Source organism: Uloborus diversus, chromosome 4, assembly GCF_026930045.1.
Source record: "Uloborus diversus isolate 005 chromosome 4, Udiv.v.3.1, whole genome shotgun sequence".
Lineage (NCBI taxonomy): Eukaryota > Metazoa > Arthropoda > Arachnida > Araneae > Uloboridae > Uloborus > Uloborus diversus.
The window spans coordinates 82027769-82046353 of record NC_072734.1 but is presented as its reverse complement, the minus strand read 5'-3'; the positions used below and the strand labels follow the sequence as shown (position 1 = coordinate 82046353).

The 18585-nt window shown below is 30.5% G+C and overlaps 1 protein-coding gene across 1 annotated transcript in view; it reads left to right on the top strand.

Moving 5' to 3' along the window:
* Positions 1 to 18244, top strand: part of LOC129220666 (uncharacterized) — a 39745-nt gene extending 21501 nt beyond the window's left edge. Inside the window, exons 14-20 of the mRNA XM_054855095.1 lie at positions 827 to 898; positions 3228 to 3281; positions 4077 to 4169; positions 7500 to 7662; positions 11109 to 11194; positions 13699 to 13811; positions 18017 to 18244. Coding sequence (XP_054711070.1) covers positions 827 to 898; positions 3228 to 3281; positions 4077 to 4169; positions 7500 to 7662; positions 11109 to 11194; positions 13699 to 13811; positions 18017 to 18244 — 809 coding nt within the window. The remainder of the gene's footprint in view (positions 1 to 826; positions 899 to 3227; positions 3282 to 4076; positions 4170 to 7499; positions 7663 to 11108; positions 11195 to 13698; positions 13812 to 18016) is intronic.
* Positions 18245 to 18585: the final 341 nt, after the last annotated feature.

Below are 18585 nucleotides of genomic sequence, written 5' to 3'. Positions count from 1 at the left end.
ATTAAGTAAAAGCAAATATTGACGTAAAAATATACAGTATAACCATGATTTAACGATTGTCAAGGGACTGGAAAAAGTTATCACGGATATCAAGGTTAAATCAAGGATGTCACTAAATCGCGGAGCATATACATTCACTGCAGTTAAATTCAGACCAGATCTAAAATTATTTTGAGATTGATTTAAATTAACTATTAAGATCGCTGTCTGCATTATTAACGTTTTTAGAATAAATATTTTTTTGTGCCTTTCAGGCCCTAATTCGGTCTTTGACTATCAATATATTTTCTGATACGTTTTGTTATCATCAGCAAGCTAAATTTTCAACTGAAGTGATTTTCTGGTTTTTGAATAATAGATAAAGTCATTGGAAGTTCGGATGCGATCACAAATAAATTTGTTAGAGATTTACATTTTGAATTGAAAAACAAATTTGAAAACAATTGTTACAGAAAATAGTAAAAATTTAAGTCTGAAATTTTACCCTTTCTTTGAAATATGTAAACAATAAATTAAATTAAAGTACTATTTCCTCTTTAGAAAAATCTCAAACTTCATTTATGTGCTAGACTTGCTTATATTATGTATTATAGAAATTATATTGCCACTGAAGCAAAAACTCTTTAAAATGGCCACCCCTCTGAATGGCCAAAATGTTACTGAACGGAGGGGTGGCCTCTCAGTGAGATTTCACTGTAGCTGTAAACTTAGTTGTATGTAGTGAAAATTCTTTCACATTTTATGTGTTGCTCAATCTTATTTTATTTTCTTCAAACTAAAATTTAGTTAAACCAGTTGCACTGCATTTGATGTGTTTATATTTTAGCTGGAATGCAAAGAGAATCTCAAAGAGCGAAGTATAGTGATAGCAGTAGAGCGTCTGCAGCTAGTGAACCTGGTAAAATAAATGTTACTTTCAAACTGTTCATCTTTGTTCTAAACTTTCATCAATGTGTCAAAAGCTAATGTAATGTGTCCAAGTAAGAGCTTAATAAATGTACAAATGCTAAAGTGAGGACTAAGCAACAGGAACTGAATCCAATTGGGACAAACTTACCTTTCAAATTTGTGAAGACTACACATATCCTAATGACAGCATTACGATGCTACCAGGTTAGGTTTGCCCTAACTGTAGACTGATCATAGTAATAACAAAAACTGACTTTTTTTTACTGCCCATAGGAAAAACGGAATAGAAATATTTTCTCTTAAAATTTTAAAAGATCTAGTACAAGTCAAGTGCATTAATAATAAATTTTCCCCTTATATTTTCGTCACAATTATTATCCATTCTAAAACGTGTTGTATTGTTTGACTAAAAAAAAATGATCTTCACTAGTGAAATTGTAAAAACCCAGTTAGAGGTGAGAGTTGTAGATCTTCTATTTATGATTTTCATTATTTTTTTAATGACTTATATTTTTATTACACCTTAGTTTTAAAAAAAAACTATAAAATATCTGATACAACTCACTGTTTTTTGGACATTCCTCGTGAATTCTATTGTTGGTGCACAATCATTTTGATTGTGCAAATAAAGAACCATTACAGGCATATATCTGAAAACAGAGACGAGACTGCAGTATCTAAATGTCATAATCCGGCTATCAGTATGTGATTGCAGTTCTGCCTTTGCCTCTTCTTGGGACTCTAACTTAGAGTTTATTACCGGAGCTTTTACCTTCACATTACCAGAGGAGCCATACCAAGCTTGCAGAATCTTGCTGGTGGGCTAAATTAATTCCAGCTAACAATGTGAAAATAATCTCAACTGCAATGAGAGGACACGTATTTCTAGCTCAATTATTGCTATGGCTATTCCAGACTGCTAATCCCCAGTAAGAGTGAAACTGCAATATCTGGATATCATAATCAGCCAATTAATATATGCTTGTAGGTCTGACTCAGCTCTGGCTTGAGGTGTTAGCTCACAGCCTATTAAAGAACCACTGTTGATTGGACTAAATCAAGAAGAAAATTGAAATAACTTTTTTTTAATTCAAAAATAATGAAAGTAACATTTAGTAAACTTATTATTGCATAAATTCTGTGATTTAAATGTTTTCTAAATGTGAGTGAATTTTTTTTAATATTCATAAGTTCACAGTGAAATTCTATTATAAGGTATTTTACGGGACTGGATATTTGTGATTCAAATTGTGCTTCAAGAATGTGTACAAAAGGATTCCTTCGAAATGAAAACAGTTTAAACATACTTAACCTGTAGAGTTTTCAGGACAAAAGAAACTAACTTATCTGTTTTTATATAGCGCTATTAAATTTATCTATCTGTTATTTTTTACATGAATTATTTCTTGAATAGTAATTTTTGTTTTTTGGTTTTAAATTTGTGCACAACTAGAATTTAGTGTTGTTTTCTATATATGCTGAGCAATTAAAAAAAAATTGCCTATTATTTTTAGTTTCCTCAAAGTGTGAAAATAAGATAATAGCCTACTTGTCATTGTTTATTATTGGAAATATTTCAATATATTTTTCTTCATTTGTATTAATTGTTTCCTTTATCTTTTGAATTTTTCAAGTTATTTCTAAGTTTGGTCTAATTTTGAAAGTTTTATTCTTCATAAAGAGTACCGAATTTATCTATATTTTTAAAGGTAAATCACTTGAATATTCGTGGTAGAAAATATTTGTTTAAAAGTAACTCATCTTTTGATCTTTCATCAACCACTGCTTTAGCTGAAATGAAACATGCATATTGAAATTAATTTTGAATCTATTAATCTTCTTCATTTTGACAATGCTTTGTACTTGAAGTGGTAATATTGCATACTCTATTATTCCCCTTTGTCTCCATGTTTGCTTCCATTCTAATTTACTTGGCCATTTTATACTGAGTTTCTCAGAACAGTGCATTGATCCACCCCTTTTTTAAGACATTCTTCATCTTAATCACCAAGTAGATTATGTAAGTATGTGGTCCCATTTGTATGTGTTGTCCCTTAATTTCTATGTTCTCATTAAATTGTGACTTACACCTGAACAAATGAAATTCAAACTGGACTAGGAATTGTATCTTTCCATACCTCTATAAGACAATGCCTTCAGCATTAATGTTTACTGGTAAGTGGAGGAATGAAATTCTTTAACATAATAACAGAGTTGTCACTGCAACTAAGCTCAACTGTTGTATTGTAATTCTGTATCATATCTCACAAAAAAATTTGTACTTAAGATGTTTAAAGCAAATCTTTTTTTTACTATAGATGTATTAATCAATATGACGCCTGTTGAAAGAAGATATTTTTTCCATGATCCATGTAAGTGCAAATTTTAATGTTCAATATCAGGGGTTTCTAAAGTGGATGCCACGCGACATTCTTGAGTACCTCAAGAAAAGGTAAAAAGTGCAGGAAGTATCGACAATGTCAATATGTCATATATATAAAGACAGACAAGGGTGTATGAGAAAATTCTAATTCTTCAAATAGTGCTATGAATAATTGAAAAACTTTAGGAACCCCTGTTCTATATCATAAAAGTAGAACATAGGAAACTGAAATAAAATGCAAACGCTTCTCAAAATTATCTCAATTGTTGACTTGTTGAATTTTCATCTCAATTGTTTGAGAAATATCTTGAGAATCTTTTAAAAACTTAAGAGGCAAACAAAATTTGTTATTTTTATGCTTTGATGTTTAATCAGATGTATTTTAACTGTTCTCCTGAATCATAACATACTTCTAAAGCAAATCATGACCTAATTTAATGTTATATCACAGGAAAAATATTAACATTTAATATGTTCAGTCATATTCAGCCAAGAATCTTTCTCCATAAATTGAAGATTGTCAGCCAAATAATTACATTTAAGCAACACCTTTTATTTTCCTTTTCTGTTCCTTAAATACTGATTTCCAAATATGTATTTTAATACAGTCAAAGCTCGAGTATTGAATATATCATTACATATTTTTTGTCTCTTTACTATCTTATAAAAAAAAAGTATTTTCAAGTAAAGTGACTTAAGAGAAGATAATATTTTCAAAATTAGAATGACAAATGTTTACTATGCATCATTGTAATCTTTACCTTTTTTTTACTTATGTTTTCAGTGAACTTAGGAAGCCAACCAGTGAGTCCGACCTTTCATCCACTTATTGATGGCACTCAAGAAGAATGGTGGAAATCAAAATCCACTTTATCAGGTATGTCTTTGTGTCGACCTAAATACAATTTTTTTTGCAAAAAAGAGAAGTATGAACATTATGTAAATTGCCGTTAATAAAAGTTGATGAAAATAACAAAAAAAAGAGAAAAAAAACTTAAATGTTTTAATAATAACAATAAACGGTATGAAAGTTAATTGACATGAATAGAAGTATACATGTTGAGTCACATATTTAACTCTCACTTAACGTGATACATAGCTGTGCACCAAAGTATTATATGCTACTTTTCTCACTAAAACTAATGCATACTCAGGACAAAATTATACCAATAATATCAATTAGTCGAAATGTTTCAGTTAAAGTTTTAACCTATTTTCATTGTGTGATATTTATAATGTGTGCACGCATGTATGCAAATGCATGTACCAAACTTTTTATAGAGAACAAAAAATAACTTGTTTAAAACCTCAATTTACAAATTTAAAAAAGTCAAAAAATTTGTTAAGCAATCTATAAAAATCACACCCTACCCAAAATTAACTATAAGCCAAGCTTTGCCTTCAATTTATGATTTGCATCGCACCATGTATGTGGAATCTTCACTGGTAAGATAAATTTGCTTTATCTACCTGTTCGTTGGCATTCTCAGCTTCTGTGAGATAACATCTGCCTCCAACTCTGTTATTCTAGATTGATGAGTCCATAGCAAGGACAAAACTGCAGTCTCTGGATGTGATAACTGGTCTGTTGGTATAGTGCTTGTAGTTCTGACTTAGTCTTAGCTTAATGGTAGAAACATGGTGCTTAGTTAAAGGAATATTTTACATGCAAAATCAAAATTTGCGTTGGAAAAAAAAGATTATGTGCTGTTTAACACTAGAAAGATGGAAGCAGTCATTTTGACCACAAATGATTTCAAATGCTCATATTTGCTGCATTTAATTTTCAAACTCTTTTTTCTTTATTGGCTTTTTTGGGCCTATCATTATAGACGCTATAAATGTGTACACCTAGAAAGAAAGACTACAGTCATTTTGACCACTGAATGAACCTTTCTTTATGCATCCATTTTCTTCTTTTTTCTCTTATCAGATGTTTTTACTATGGACTATTGTTAATTGTAAGGGTGAGTAATGTTCTTTAGGACCTGCTAGTCAAGTTTAATTCTTTGAACTGTTAGGAAAAAGCAAAACACCTACTGGTCACATGGTTTCATTTTTCTGCTATTTGTACAGGGGGGAAATGTTGATATAGGTAAATTTGAAAAGCATGTGACTGGACACGTGTGTATTTTGGGTCTGAAAAGAAGTATTTATAAACAGGGGGATTCCAAAAATTTATGCTGGAATTCTTTTGTGCACCAAAACATGTGATTTGCTTGAAACACTGACCTTTTTTTCCTTCAGTTATATTGAAGTGCTCAGTCACTTCATATTAACAAACATTTTTTAGCAGTAGCACTTGAATATAGGATTCATTGACAAGCTTATCAGTACATGAATTCCTGAAGCTGTTGCAGATTTATCTAAAACATATTCTGATTTGGATGAACAGTCTGACCTATCTGAAGAGGAATATATTCCTAGCGATGAAAATAATTTGCTTTCGTCAGATTGTTGCAAACCATTTTTCGGAACCTTAATTTGCAAAATAAAAGACTTCTTCAGAGTTAGAATCAGAAGAAACCTTGCTAATAAAAATTGATGCACAAGATATAGAAACCAATTAAAGAAAAAGGAAAAAGGGTCCGACGCCGAAAAAAAAAGAGAAAAATTCAAAAACAGAACTTTTTATTTTCTCCAAGTCACCTTCACTGAAATTCTGTACCTCAAGAAAAAGATCAAAATAGTGTTAAATGGAACAATGTGGAAATAAATCAAAGAACATTTGTTCTGATTGCAAAAAAAAAAAAAAAAAAAAAAAAAACTGCTTATGGCTCATATACAGGCAAAGTGATAATGATGGGTATTTCTAAATACAGTAAAAGATAGTAATATACGATATATTGCAATATTTAGGGAATTTTGAAAAGAAACACATGCATGGTTGAAAATACTTGTTAGTTATTATATGATAGGAAAAATTCCTCTTTTTTGTACAAATTTTAAAAAACTGCCTGAGACTGATTTGCAGCCTTTATTATGATTTAAATATTAAATCAATTTCTGACACATTAAAAAAAATCTTTTCTAGGATTAAAAATCCCCAAAAGATGAAACTTCCAATCTTTTAAGTATGGCAATCAAAATGACCACTACTAGTCTTTCTAGGTATACAGAAAACATGTCTTTGTAGTGTTAAATAGATTTTACTCTTCAGTACTCTTACCCTTCTAATTTGTTTCAAGCTATCTTTTAAGAATCTAAAATTGTGATGATAAATGGTACAGTAATAATTGTGTTGTATATGCTGTTAGATTTTAATGTACAATAAATTGAAAAAACATTCTTCTCTATGTAAGTTTATGGTTTTTGTCAAGGGCACAGTCCTGAAAACATTTTGGTGGATATACAGTAATATGTACAGTATTTTTTTTTTTTTTTTTTTGTTAAAAATAGTATGTTAAATTACTTACTACTTACTTCTAAGATTTTGCTTAAAGTCTTTTGCCCAACTTCCAAATTTAGTGTAGCATTTCATGGAGGGGGAGGGAGGGCGCAGTTTCCCGACCTCTGATTTTATATGTTGGCTAGCTAATATTTAAAATGTATTTGTTTTGTAGAAAAAAAAATATTCATATCCTAACTCAAAAAAAAAAAAAAAAAAAAAAAAAAAGCCATGTGCCGAGTTAGCGAAAAAAATTTCAGAAATGGGATTTCTAAAATTTAATGTCCTTTTGAAAACCAGTTAAGAAAATGTCTGTTGGTTGAAATTAAATATTATTATTGATGATACAGGTCATTAGTATTTAAAGCATAAGGTTTTCTTTCTTTCTTTCTTTTCAATTTTGGGGAAAAAAATTGTTTGGAAAGCATTTTGTTTTTAACCAAAACTGAAAAACATGTCTTAAATTTTTTTCTTGTGACTGATATTTTTTTTAATGACCACTTTATTACCAAAAGCAATTGATTCTTATTTGATTATTTTCCTGTTAATGTTTAAAATTAGAACTATTATGAAATTTCTAGCAACAGTTTTTTTTTTTTTACTTGTACCAGTGTTTCCTTTAACATGGGCCCATTGTATACATATAATTGCATATAAATTTTTTCAGGTGTGATATTTTTTAAAAAACATCCCTTGTATAAGATAAAACCTTGTATATCTTTATGAGAGTTTATAGACTTTATTAGCTTTATAATCATAATACTTCTATTATTTACTGAAATATGAATCTGTGATAATACTTATGGGTTCTCTGCTTAGTTACAGATGGACATGGAGACATCAAGCCAAGCTCATTGCAAGAAATAATTCAACATTCTGTGCCTTTTAAATTTCGCACACTTGCTGCTGTTTTAGATTTTAAGCCCGAAGCTAGAAATATATGCAAATTAATCCATTTATATTGTCCAAAATGCTTCTATCTGTAAGATATTTACTATATTTGAATTTATTAATTCTGAACCTTGGAAGGATACAACACTATGCCCATTTTTTTCAAAAATGACATTACATAGTTAAAATCAACTTTTCCCATATTTCCTAGATGCATAGAGCACTACACAGTCAAGTCCCGATTTACGCAACGGATACGTTCCAAGACCCCCTCGCTTAAGTTGAAATTTCGCGTTGTGAAAAAGGGTATGCGTAAAACTTTTATAAACATATCCAATTATTTTAGATACTTGTAAACACCACCTCAAACTGTTTAAAAACATTCCTTAACTATACATTACCATTTCTTACATAAAAAACTGAATTTTATTTGTATTTCAAAATAAAATAAAATTACGATGCACAAAATCAATGAGAAAGACATAAAATATACCAGTACAATACATACAGTATGTAATAATAATAAAATAACGCACTATAATAGTACTGAACAGTAGATCCAGTAATAATATTTCTGTAATTAAAAAAAAAAAGTTGATGATGATTTCTGCTGTGTGATCAAACTGCTATTCCAATTTATTTTTAAATACAGTTGCTTCACTAGTTCTTTTATTACGTTTCTATCTCTCTCTATGGCAAAACCCGTATTCCTGGTTTCTTTAATTCACAATACAAGAGAGATCCATTTTCATGATTTTAGCATTTTGCTTATACACTACTCGGCGAACTTTTCGGATTTCCTTTCCGTGACTTAATTGTGCATATGGAAGATTCACTCATACTTAATTGTCGTGCTACCTTCGACAAATTTTTTATTTGTTCAAACACATTAAGAACAGTTAGCTCTTCTTTAATTCTCAGAAGCTTTCTCTTTTTCTTTCTGTCTTCAGATTAAACAACGCTCTTAGATATCATTATATGAAAGAAAAAAAGGAAAATGTGGAGTAGTCATTTGTATACACAGACAAAGTGGTGTTCAGACTAGTACGATGTCAGAACTTCGGCTCTCAGTGATGCTAAAGGATGGAAAAGATGAAGGTCTATTTACGGAAAAAAAATTTTTAGTATCCAAAACCAAAGCTGTTACTTATACAACACGATTCACTTCCAAAAACTTTCGATTCACTTCCAAAAACTTTCGTGTTGTGGGCGAGAAATTCGCCTTTGGTCTGAAACTCTTTACTGGGGTAAAACTCGTGTTGTAGCCATTTCACTTAAGTCAAATCGCGCTGTAGTGGGAGTTGACTGTATGTCCAAAACCAGTTATTAATTAATGGATATAGCTATTTTAAAAGAACACCAGATTCACTTTCACTTAGAGTAATAGAACACCATGTGGTTAAAACTAATCTCCTGTAAAGTTATGAAAATAGACATAGTGTTGTATCCCTCCAAGGTACAGAATTGTAATGTATTTTGTTTTGCTAAAACGGTATTGTCCTGAAAACTCAGCTTTACGTAGATTGAAGTGTGGCCGAGTTTGAAGATGCCAGATTATTGGGAAAATGCGTGCAACTAAATTTTCCCACAGTTTTTTTTTTTTTTTTTTTTTACTGTGGCATGGTTTGACCAAGTCCTCCAGACTTGAACAGCTTATTGAGTGCTGAGTTTCCAGGACAACTAGTCCAAAATAAAATTAGCTTAGTGAAATATTTTTTGTATAGATTTTTATTTTTTATCATGATCAGTTTTCAACATTAATTTTATTCGTTAACACTCGCAAATTGGCAAATTGTGCTGTGCAAATAGGGCTGACTAGAATATAAGAGCCGCCAGAAAGAATTCTGAAGAGAACACTCTTGAATTGTGCTCAAAAAAGATCTATTTTAAGTTGGTGTGCAGTTTTCCAATAACAACAAAGCAAAACAGAGACTGGTTTCATGCATATTGATTTTGAAATAGTACTCTTTTGAAAAATTTTAATTTTAGAGTTAATAGTATTTTGCAAATTCTAATCAACAATCCATTGTATAATTAATATTTACAAGCCTTTTTTTTTTGCAAACTTAATTTTAATAAATTATGTTGAATGAAAAATGTTTTCATGTGGTTTAATTTCTAATATCAGAAACGTATAATATTGATTAAATTATCTTTAAAAATAAATCACTATTTAATCGTGTTTTTAGCCTACTTTCCCAGTAAAAGTCAGAAAAAGAAGAAAAATGCATGAAAGAAGGCTTAGTGCATCTTAAAAATATCGCGAAAAATAAAAAAAAAGTCAAAAATAAATAAAATAATTAAATAAATATCGAAAAATTAAAAATTGGAAAGTAGGGTATTGAGATGGGGAAAAATGTCTGTCGGTCTGTCTGTCTGCCCCCCTAATAACTTTTGAATGAATAGTCCGATTCGAACAATCTTTTTTTTGTTTGAAAGATCTCGGTGAGGACACCTCATTCCCACATTTCACTTTTTGATTTGAACTATTTTTGTTCAATTTTGAACAGTTCAAAAAAAATTAACATTAGCGCCTACGGGGAAATTCAAGGCAATTCCGAACTGTGAGGCGAATTTGCTTCAAACAAACTTTGTAGGAAAAAGCTTTTGATGAAAAACTTGTATATAAAATATCTTTTTGATTTGAACACGTTTCCATTCAATTTTGAACAGTTCAAATCCCTTAACATTAGCGCCTACGGGGAAACTGAAAGTCAATGTAGATTCCATACTTGAAGGCGGATTTACTTCAAACAAATTTTGTTGGAAATAGCTCTTGACGCTAAATTCCAGACTCCGACTCCGAGAATTTAGAGGCTCCTGACTCCGACTCCTGTGCCCGACAATTAATCGAACTCCGACTCCCCGACTTCGTAGCTTTGGTCAAGCTACGAAGTCGGAGCTAGTTGAGGGAGGGAGAGAAGACAATAATGAAGTCTCCAGAAATACTTTGACATTATGCGAATAAATTAGAACAATTAAAGGGAAGGAGGAGCCTAGAGGGAAGTTTATTTAGCAGAAAGTTGCATTCAGTGAATGAAAAGATTTTCTTAAGACCCATTGTTTCGTAAGCTGTTTTTTTCCTTTCTAAATATGTCACCCACTGAACGTGGCATTGTTTCAATGGACTCTGGGAGACATGTAAACAAAAGCTGATGGCCGCCGGGCACAAATAGGATATGAAAAGGACGTTGAGGGACTAGTTTTTATTTTATTTTTAGCAGCAGCACTTGAACATATGAATTCATTGATTAGTAGAATGTAATGTAGTGGGCCTCCTGTTTGCTGCACCTTGGTTAACACTAAATCCACTACAGTGCAGAGGATTACATGAATGTTGAGAGAAGTGCCCTGCCAAACCGGGTTAAAGTCAGCACTACCAAATTTAAATTGAAATTATTTTATTGCAAATGTCAACTAATGTTAATCTTTCCAACTGCTAAAGATACTAAGCCAGATGCTTTTTTTCCTCTTTGCTTTTTTGCATTGTTCTTATCTTTTGAATAAGTACTAACTGATAAACCTATTTTTAAATAGTACAGAAGATGCTGAACCTGATTTAAGACCATTTGAAACTAAAGATGGAATTCCATATTTTTACTGTCCTGAATGCTTAGTAAAAAGTAAGAACTGTTTTAACGTTTTAAAAAAAATATCTATCCATATCTTTAGAATTATGAATGCAGAACACTTTCTGAACTGTACTGACCTCGCCCACAACCCAACTGATGAACATGCAGAACGAAAACTCTGTCTTAGATGGCAGAACAGACAAGGGTGGGTGTTGTCTAGCAAGCAAGCATTTATAATTGCATTGAAAAAGCTATACTTTTTTTAACTAAAAAGGCAGTAAGCATTTTCTAACACTCTAACGTCACTTATTCTGTTGTGAAACTTCTGGGACTACCCCAGAAGTCGAAGTTTTTTCGGGCCAATCCTTGAATTCTGGCGAAAGGGAGAGGACTAGTTAATTAATTTTTTGAAGAAATTTTAAAAAATTTCTCTCTAATTTGTTGGTAGGCATCTAACATTTCCTGTAGGCATAATTTTATACTTTAAATTAGAGTTTCTAACAGTCTAGGCTACCAGAGATCCTCATCTTAGAACATACAAACTTTGCAGAACCAAACCTCCGCCTAAAAAGAAAAAATTATGTCATTAATTTAATATTATTTTCTGTTATTTCATTTAAATATTATGGTATAAAATTTACTGGATTCAGGGAACTGAACTATTTAAGTTTTTTCCTTAACTGAATTTTTATAATAACTTGCTCCTTTAGTAAACATTTTACCGTCATCTAGAACGTGCTTTGCCAAAAGTTGCATGCAGTGTTTGAAATTTCTATCCTTTTGCATCTTGTATAAATATTTCAAAAGTTTAAAGCTATTTTAACATATACTATCTTGAATCTGCTTATTTTATATTTTAGTTTAAAAATTTATTCATTTATTTTTCAAACACTACTTTAATTCTTTTGTTATGGTAATTATTTTTTTTTTGGGGGGGGGGGGGATTTTCTAAATATTTAGCAAAGGAACTCTTAATTGCTCAATTTTTCATTTACCATAGTTTATTTTTCCTTTTAAACCTTAACCAGCTCCTTATATGATGTAGTGAGAAGCAAGGGGGTGCAATTGGCAAAATTAAAAATTTGGAGATAACCAGGACAAATAGTCGGTGAACCTCTCCTCTGTCTTGGGACAAGAGATTTTACTAGTAGCCCTGGTAGGTGTTGCTGTACAGCATGATTTAGAAAAATAATTCAGTGAAAGCCTACTTAGGATCTGATCTTTAAACGTGTTTTACTTGAAACTTAAAATAGTCCATTTGTATCCCTTTGCTTCTCACTGCCTCATATATAAATTTGTAATCTTTTTTGCATTTGCGCATTCATTTGTTATCCATCAACACAAATGATGTAGACTTTTAAAAACTATCATTTTCAACTTCACAATTTATTTATTTCTTCGTATGAATGCTAACCAATTTACTTTTTTAGCTTCTCAAGCTCCTTTTTTTTTTTTTTTTTGCAACTTTAAAAAAAGTTTTAGGCTACTTTTTTATTGCCTTTTCCTTATGACAACCCAAATTAAATTTATCTTCAGTGTAATTTTTTCTTGAAATCACAGAATCACTATTTCATTCTTAAAATCACTATTTCACAGAATCTTTAAGATTTAAAGGACTAAACATGTTAGTGGTCTCAGATATTAAAGTTGAAAAATGTATTACATCGGAACCCCATTTTTACATTTTCTGTCGGATGTATAATAAGAAACATACCAAGCAGGAAAATATAAAATTGGATGTGGAGTTAAAAAACCTAAGAATATTGTTAAAAGAACTGAACTCTTAGCCCATGAACTAGTTGAAAAAAATGTGTAATCTTTACTTGTTTTTAGATACAATTTCATTCATAGCAAATTCTATGCTAACATTTTTTTTTTTTTTTTGTAAACTTGCTTCCTGGTTTGCATTTACAAAAAGAAGAAAAGAAAATGGTTTCAATTTTTTTTTTTGCTTTGAATCCCTTGATCAGTTGTGGGGACATCCTGCATTATTTTTTCTCTGATTTCATCACTATCATCTACAGCAGTTAATTCACCTGATAACGAATTTGTGATGTAATGAGGTGAAACATGTATTGTCAACTTCTGGAAGATTTTGAAGAAGTGTGTCAGCAGTTCGGAGCCTCAATTGTCCTGAAGGAAGATTGGGTGATCAGAGGAAACTCCTCTCACAGACAAGCAATAAGACAAAACAAAAAGAATGACAGAGCAACTTCAGACATCTACAAAACAAATTTATTGTGAGCAAAAAAAATCTTTTAAAAGTCTGAATCTAGTGGATGAAAAGATATTTTGACCTGTTTGTAGAAAAACGTATAAAGCTGAGTTTCTGAATAAGCGTAACATAAAATCTGAAATATTTAATATTATCCCTATAGCTTTTTGTAGGAACTTGCAGAAAATGACGTTGAAAGCAGGATAAAATATAAAATGAACAACATAAAGCAGGGTTCCATTATATAATGAATGTTATGATTTCTCTCATAATTTTTTTATGCAAAGCTGTATATCTTGTTTATTTTAAGACTTATTTTTAAAAATATTGTATTTTACAGCTAATGATTTTCAAGTGCCAAGTAAATTAGAATATACATTTTTAGTTTCACTATTTCTTGATGATGGTTCTGGCTCAGCTTCTATAGAAGTTTATTTATGGCAACAAAATGCAGTAAGTATCTTTTTAATGTTAAATTAAGATTTTTGCCTTTCAATCCAGGGTGATACCATATATGTACCAGAAACATTTTACACTCAGAAGGGTCTGAAGATTATTTTTTTTTTCTCTTGGAAATTCTTTGATTTATATCATGATAAGTATTGCAAGTACCAGTATTTTTGTTCAAAAGGTTAAGAAACAACTGGAGCATGAGTTTCACCTAAGATTTGAAGTGCTTTTGCACAAATGCCACAAAACCTTGGACCCTAAATATTAGGTTATAAAATATTTAAAACTTATATAGAAACTTTTGAAGGTTGTATTTAGTGTCAATTAAAAATCACCACTCATAATTTTGTTAAAATTTCAAGCATCAGACTAAAAAAAAGGACTTCAGCTTTTACTACTAACAAATAGAAACCAAAATCCATCTTGTTCCTTTGTATTTAAATTCCTAGTTTACATAATTTCATACTGACCAAAATTCTCTCCTGAGCAATAACACATGAGATCTCTGTCAGCTGTAGCTGCAGAAAATGTGTTAGCTATGTAAATATTGTTAAGCAATGACAATCTTTGCTAGTAATTGATACAGAATGCTCTTAACATTGAGTAAGTAGATATAACTTCAAATTCGCCATTAGGTCCCCTATAATTTTATAGAACACTTAAATCCAGAGCATGCAAGAATTCATAAATAGGAAAGTTGGTAAATTGTCTGAAAGAGCATGAAAATTATGTTAAACATCAAGAACTTGCATGTTATTTTACTGTTCAGCATTGTTGGATTTCTAGCAACTGTTTTGACTTTTCACCTGCTAAAGTTTAACTGTAGATTTTCTTCGGTTTATGACCTTAATTTTTGGGAAACTTTCTATATTTCCAAAAATTCTTCTGGTTTGTTCCTTACACTCTTTTGCTTCCTAGTTTCTGATTGGTTGCCCCCGCCCCCATCCCAGGTGGCTCTCTCTCTCTCTGGATTGACTTGTAAATTGTGGATTGGTTAGTTCCCGTCTCTTGTCCTGCATTTCTATAGGATAACTTCTGATCTAACAAATTTGGTATATATACCGATGTCCCTTAGGGTGGTTCAAAAAACTTTTTTCCAGCTGGAGTCCAGGACCCCCCCCCCCCCCCCAATTTTTTTTTTTTTTGGACTTACTAACTCAAAAATTTTAAGAGGGTTCTCAATGACCCCTTAATTTAACATTAGCCGTAGTATAGAAAATACCACAAGTTTAGAAACATTTAATTTCCCCATCTTTTTTTTCCTATATAATTATTTTATTGCTACATATATACATATTACTAGTGTATATTATAATATGTAGCATTGTTTTTTAAGTTCAATGTATTTTTTTCACCTCTTCTCCATGCAAATGAAGTTTGAGGGAGGGGGTTGAGCCACTGCCGTCTCGAGTCAAGGCCGCACGGCTGGTCTGTGACGTCATCACCAAGGGGCGAACGTTAGTAAACTCGCGAGAAGTATTGAGCGCTAGATGTAACTTTTCTACATAACTTCACTGTTTTGTTTTCTTTCTTAAATTATATAAAACTATTCTTAAATTAATTTTGGAAATATTTCAATGTTAAATGTTTTCAAAAAAAAAAATCGATTGTGGTAGAAGTAAAAATAATTCAAACATTTTGATGCTTATTAGTTGTACAAGAATTTCCCTTTAACTCTTTAAATAATGTTATAAAATATTTTAAATGATACAACATCAAACTTTTGTTTTCATGAATCTTTCTTAATAATTAGAAGACAGTGGAATGAAAGATTCAAAGCTTCTTGATTTAAAGTGCAAAATCATTCTGATTTTTCTTCGTGTGAATATGCTAGATACTTTTTGTAGGTTAAAATAAAAACAAAAATTCAAGACTACATTTTTATTTCGTACAAAACATCAGTAATACATAACCATTTGTGAAAAAAAAAAGAATTATTTGACACATTGTTTTTAAAAATATTTAAAAATTTTAACTCCAGATATGTTTGATTTGTTATTGTTCTTCCCTTGAACAAAAAATTACTCTTTTCAATTAAAACATTTTTAAACAACATAATAAAAATTTCAAATGTCCATGGGCATGGATGTCCCCAGCAGAACAGTTTTGAAGTACTAGAATGATATTTAAGAATAAAAAGGTGTCAGTTTGTATTTAAATGAAATCAGAGGTTATTTACCACAAAAGCTTATTTTTAAAAATAAAATTATCTTTAGCAAAGGAACTAAAGTTTGTCCCCTAGATTTAATTTTGAAAGCAATTTCATGCTTTAACAGCTGGTTATTATTCCTAAATTTATTTTACAAACAGTAACAAAAAATACATCAATTCTATGTCATTATAATGGATTATAATTTTCATGATAAATTTGTAATTAAAATTTTTAAGTCTACTGATTTGCATATAACTATGGTATCTTTAAATGCCGTAGAAAAGAATTTTGTGTTGCATTATTTGTATGGTTTATAATTTCATTTAAGCTCATATTCATCATCAGCATGGAATTTTCCTATGTAATAAACATGAATAACAATTTTCATTATAATTTTGTAATTAAAATTTTTTACTTTATTGATTTGCATGTAACTTTAGTATGTTCAAATACCGTTGAAAGAAATTTTCTGTGCAAATATTTTGTGGTCTTGAATTTCATTTAGGTTCCAATTTAATTAGCATGGATTTTCCTGTCCATGCCAATGATAAATGACTCATAAAAAAACTAATGTCTTTTTTTTTGAGTGAAAATTTAATATTTAGCTCTGCTTACAACAAATAAAATTTTAATACACTTTATTAGCAAATCCTTTTTTCCTAATTTTCACTAAAAATAATATTTTAAGATTTTATTTTTAAAAAAGTCTTATTTTCAAAATCACTCGTATATTACACATAGTATGCAACAAAATTTACTTACTCGAGAGTTTTTAGTTGGCGTAAAATTCTCCCTTGATATTTTATTAATCCAAATTGATTTTTGCTTTTCATCAATTGGAAATTTGAAGACTAACTTTTGTATTTGCGTCATAATTTCCTCGACAGAGTGAAACACTGCATTTGCTAGGCATATCCTAATTGAGAAAAACAACCACTACAATTAGAGAAGCTATGTCATAAAGAAATCAATACTATTTTAAATTTATAGGGAAAAAAAGAAATTTATTTGTATAAGCATGCAATATATTTTAAGGGACAGTAAAGTGTAGAATTTCCTCTCAAAAATATGCAATACCCTTTAAAGGTGACAAAATCTCAAACTAATTTGAACTGGATTAAAGTTAAATAAATCAAAGTACAAGAATGTAAGGAAATTTCGTGGTAAGAAATATTTTTCACGCTGTAAAGCAAAACATTTGCAAAGTCATACAAACTATTTTTACACGATGCAAAGATAATGATACAATATATTCCTGAAATTTTACTAGCAGTAACTAAACAAAATGTATTCTCAAAGAAGTATAGTACTTTAATAACATAGCGTTGCTATCGTTTAAATACATACAGACGTTACGATTCGCGTTAGGGTTAGCTGTTACGGCATTTGGCTCGTGAAAACATGCCTATAAATCAAATTCAGAACATTCCCTTCACATTTCTTTTACTATCTTTTAAATTTGCAATAAGAATACAGAAAGATATATTGATTCTTACCTATTGAGTTCCTTTACTATCACAGCATCGAGTTGGTTCACACTGCTGGTCCAACAGCCATTCCTTTACAAAACAACGTGCACTGGAAGATATTTGCTTCGCGTCGTGAACCGCGAATGGAAAAAACTCGCCCCCTCCTGATGACGTAGTAGCCCCTTCCGCTTTCAGAAGTGTGGCCTTGAGTCGAGACGGCGGTGGTTGAGCACCCTTTTTCAGTTGAAATAAGAAGCTAAAATTCTTCCAGTATATTGCCACTCACAAGTCTAAAAATATTGAGGGGTGCCCAGATGTTTAGGATAAACTTTTTTTTTTTACATGTGTCTTTGAACCACCCTAGTGTCCCTATGGCTTAAGTTGAGCATTTTTGCACTGATGAACAGGCTCCATTGTAGACCTTAAAATAGCTATGCATTATTTTCTGGATACTGTGTGCTTTATTTTTTTAATGGTGTTTCATTTCAATCAGAGAATACTGTAGCTGTATTGTGTATGAAATACCTTTGTATTGTGCTCTGTACTTTTTTTCGCATTGTTTGTGAATCTTACTTTTTCTGTTTTAGATCAATTTTTTCAAGGGCATTACCCCAGAACAAGCATTAAGTGATAAACGGACAGCCGAGTTCATTTTTCAAATGTTGTGGAAAATCTGCCCTAATTGCAAACCATTTAACTCATCAGATACTAAAGATAATAACTGTTTGGCATATCCTATTTTAGATTGCTGTATATTTTCATACTCTGCTGCTAACCACACTGAATATCAAATGTTTGATACTTTATTAATCTGATAAAAAATCTCCTACAAAATTAATCATCACATTTCATTTTATTTGGTTGTATGTTTTTCTTTACTTCACTGCTCATTATCAAAAGAACAAAAGAAGTTGTCTTATTATTGTATGGTTCAAATTTTTCTTTTTAAACTTCAAATCAGTAAATATATATGTATATTCTTATACAGACACAAATTATATATATATATATATATATATATATATATAAAATATGTATGTGTGTAAAAGTGCATGTGTAAATGGTACTCTTTATATTTTACTCATAAGTCTTTTCATTTTAAGTATTACGTTATGTATTCTGCAAGACTTTCATATTTATTGAAAATATCTTATTT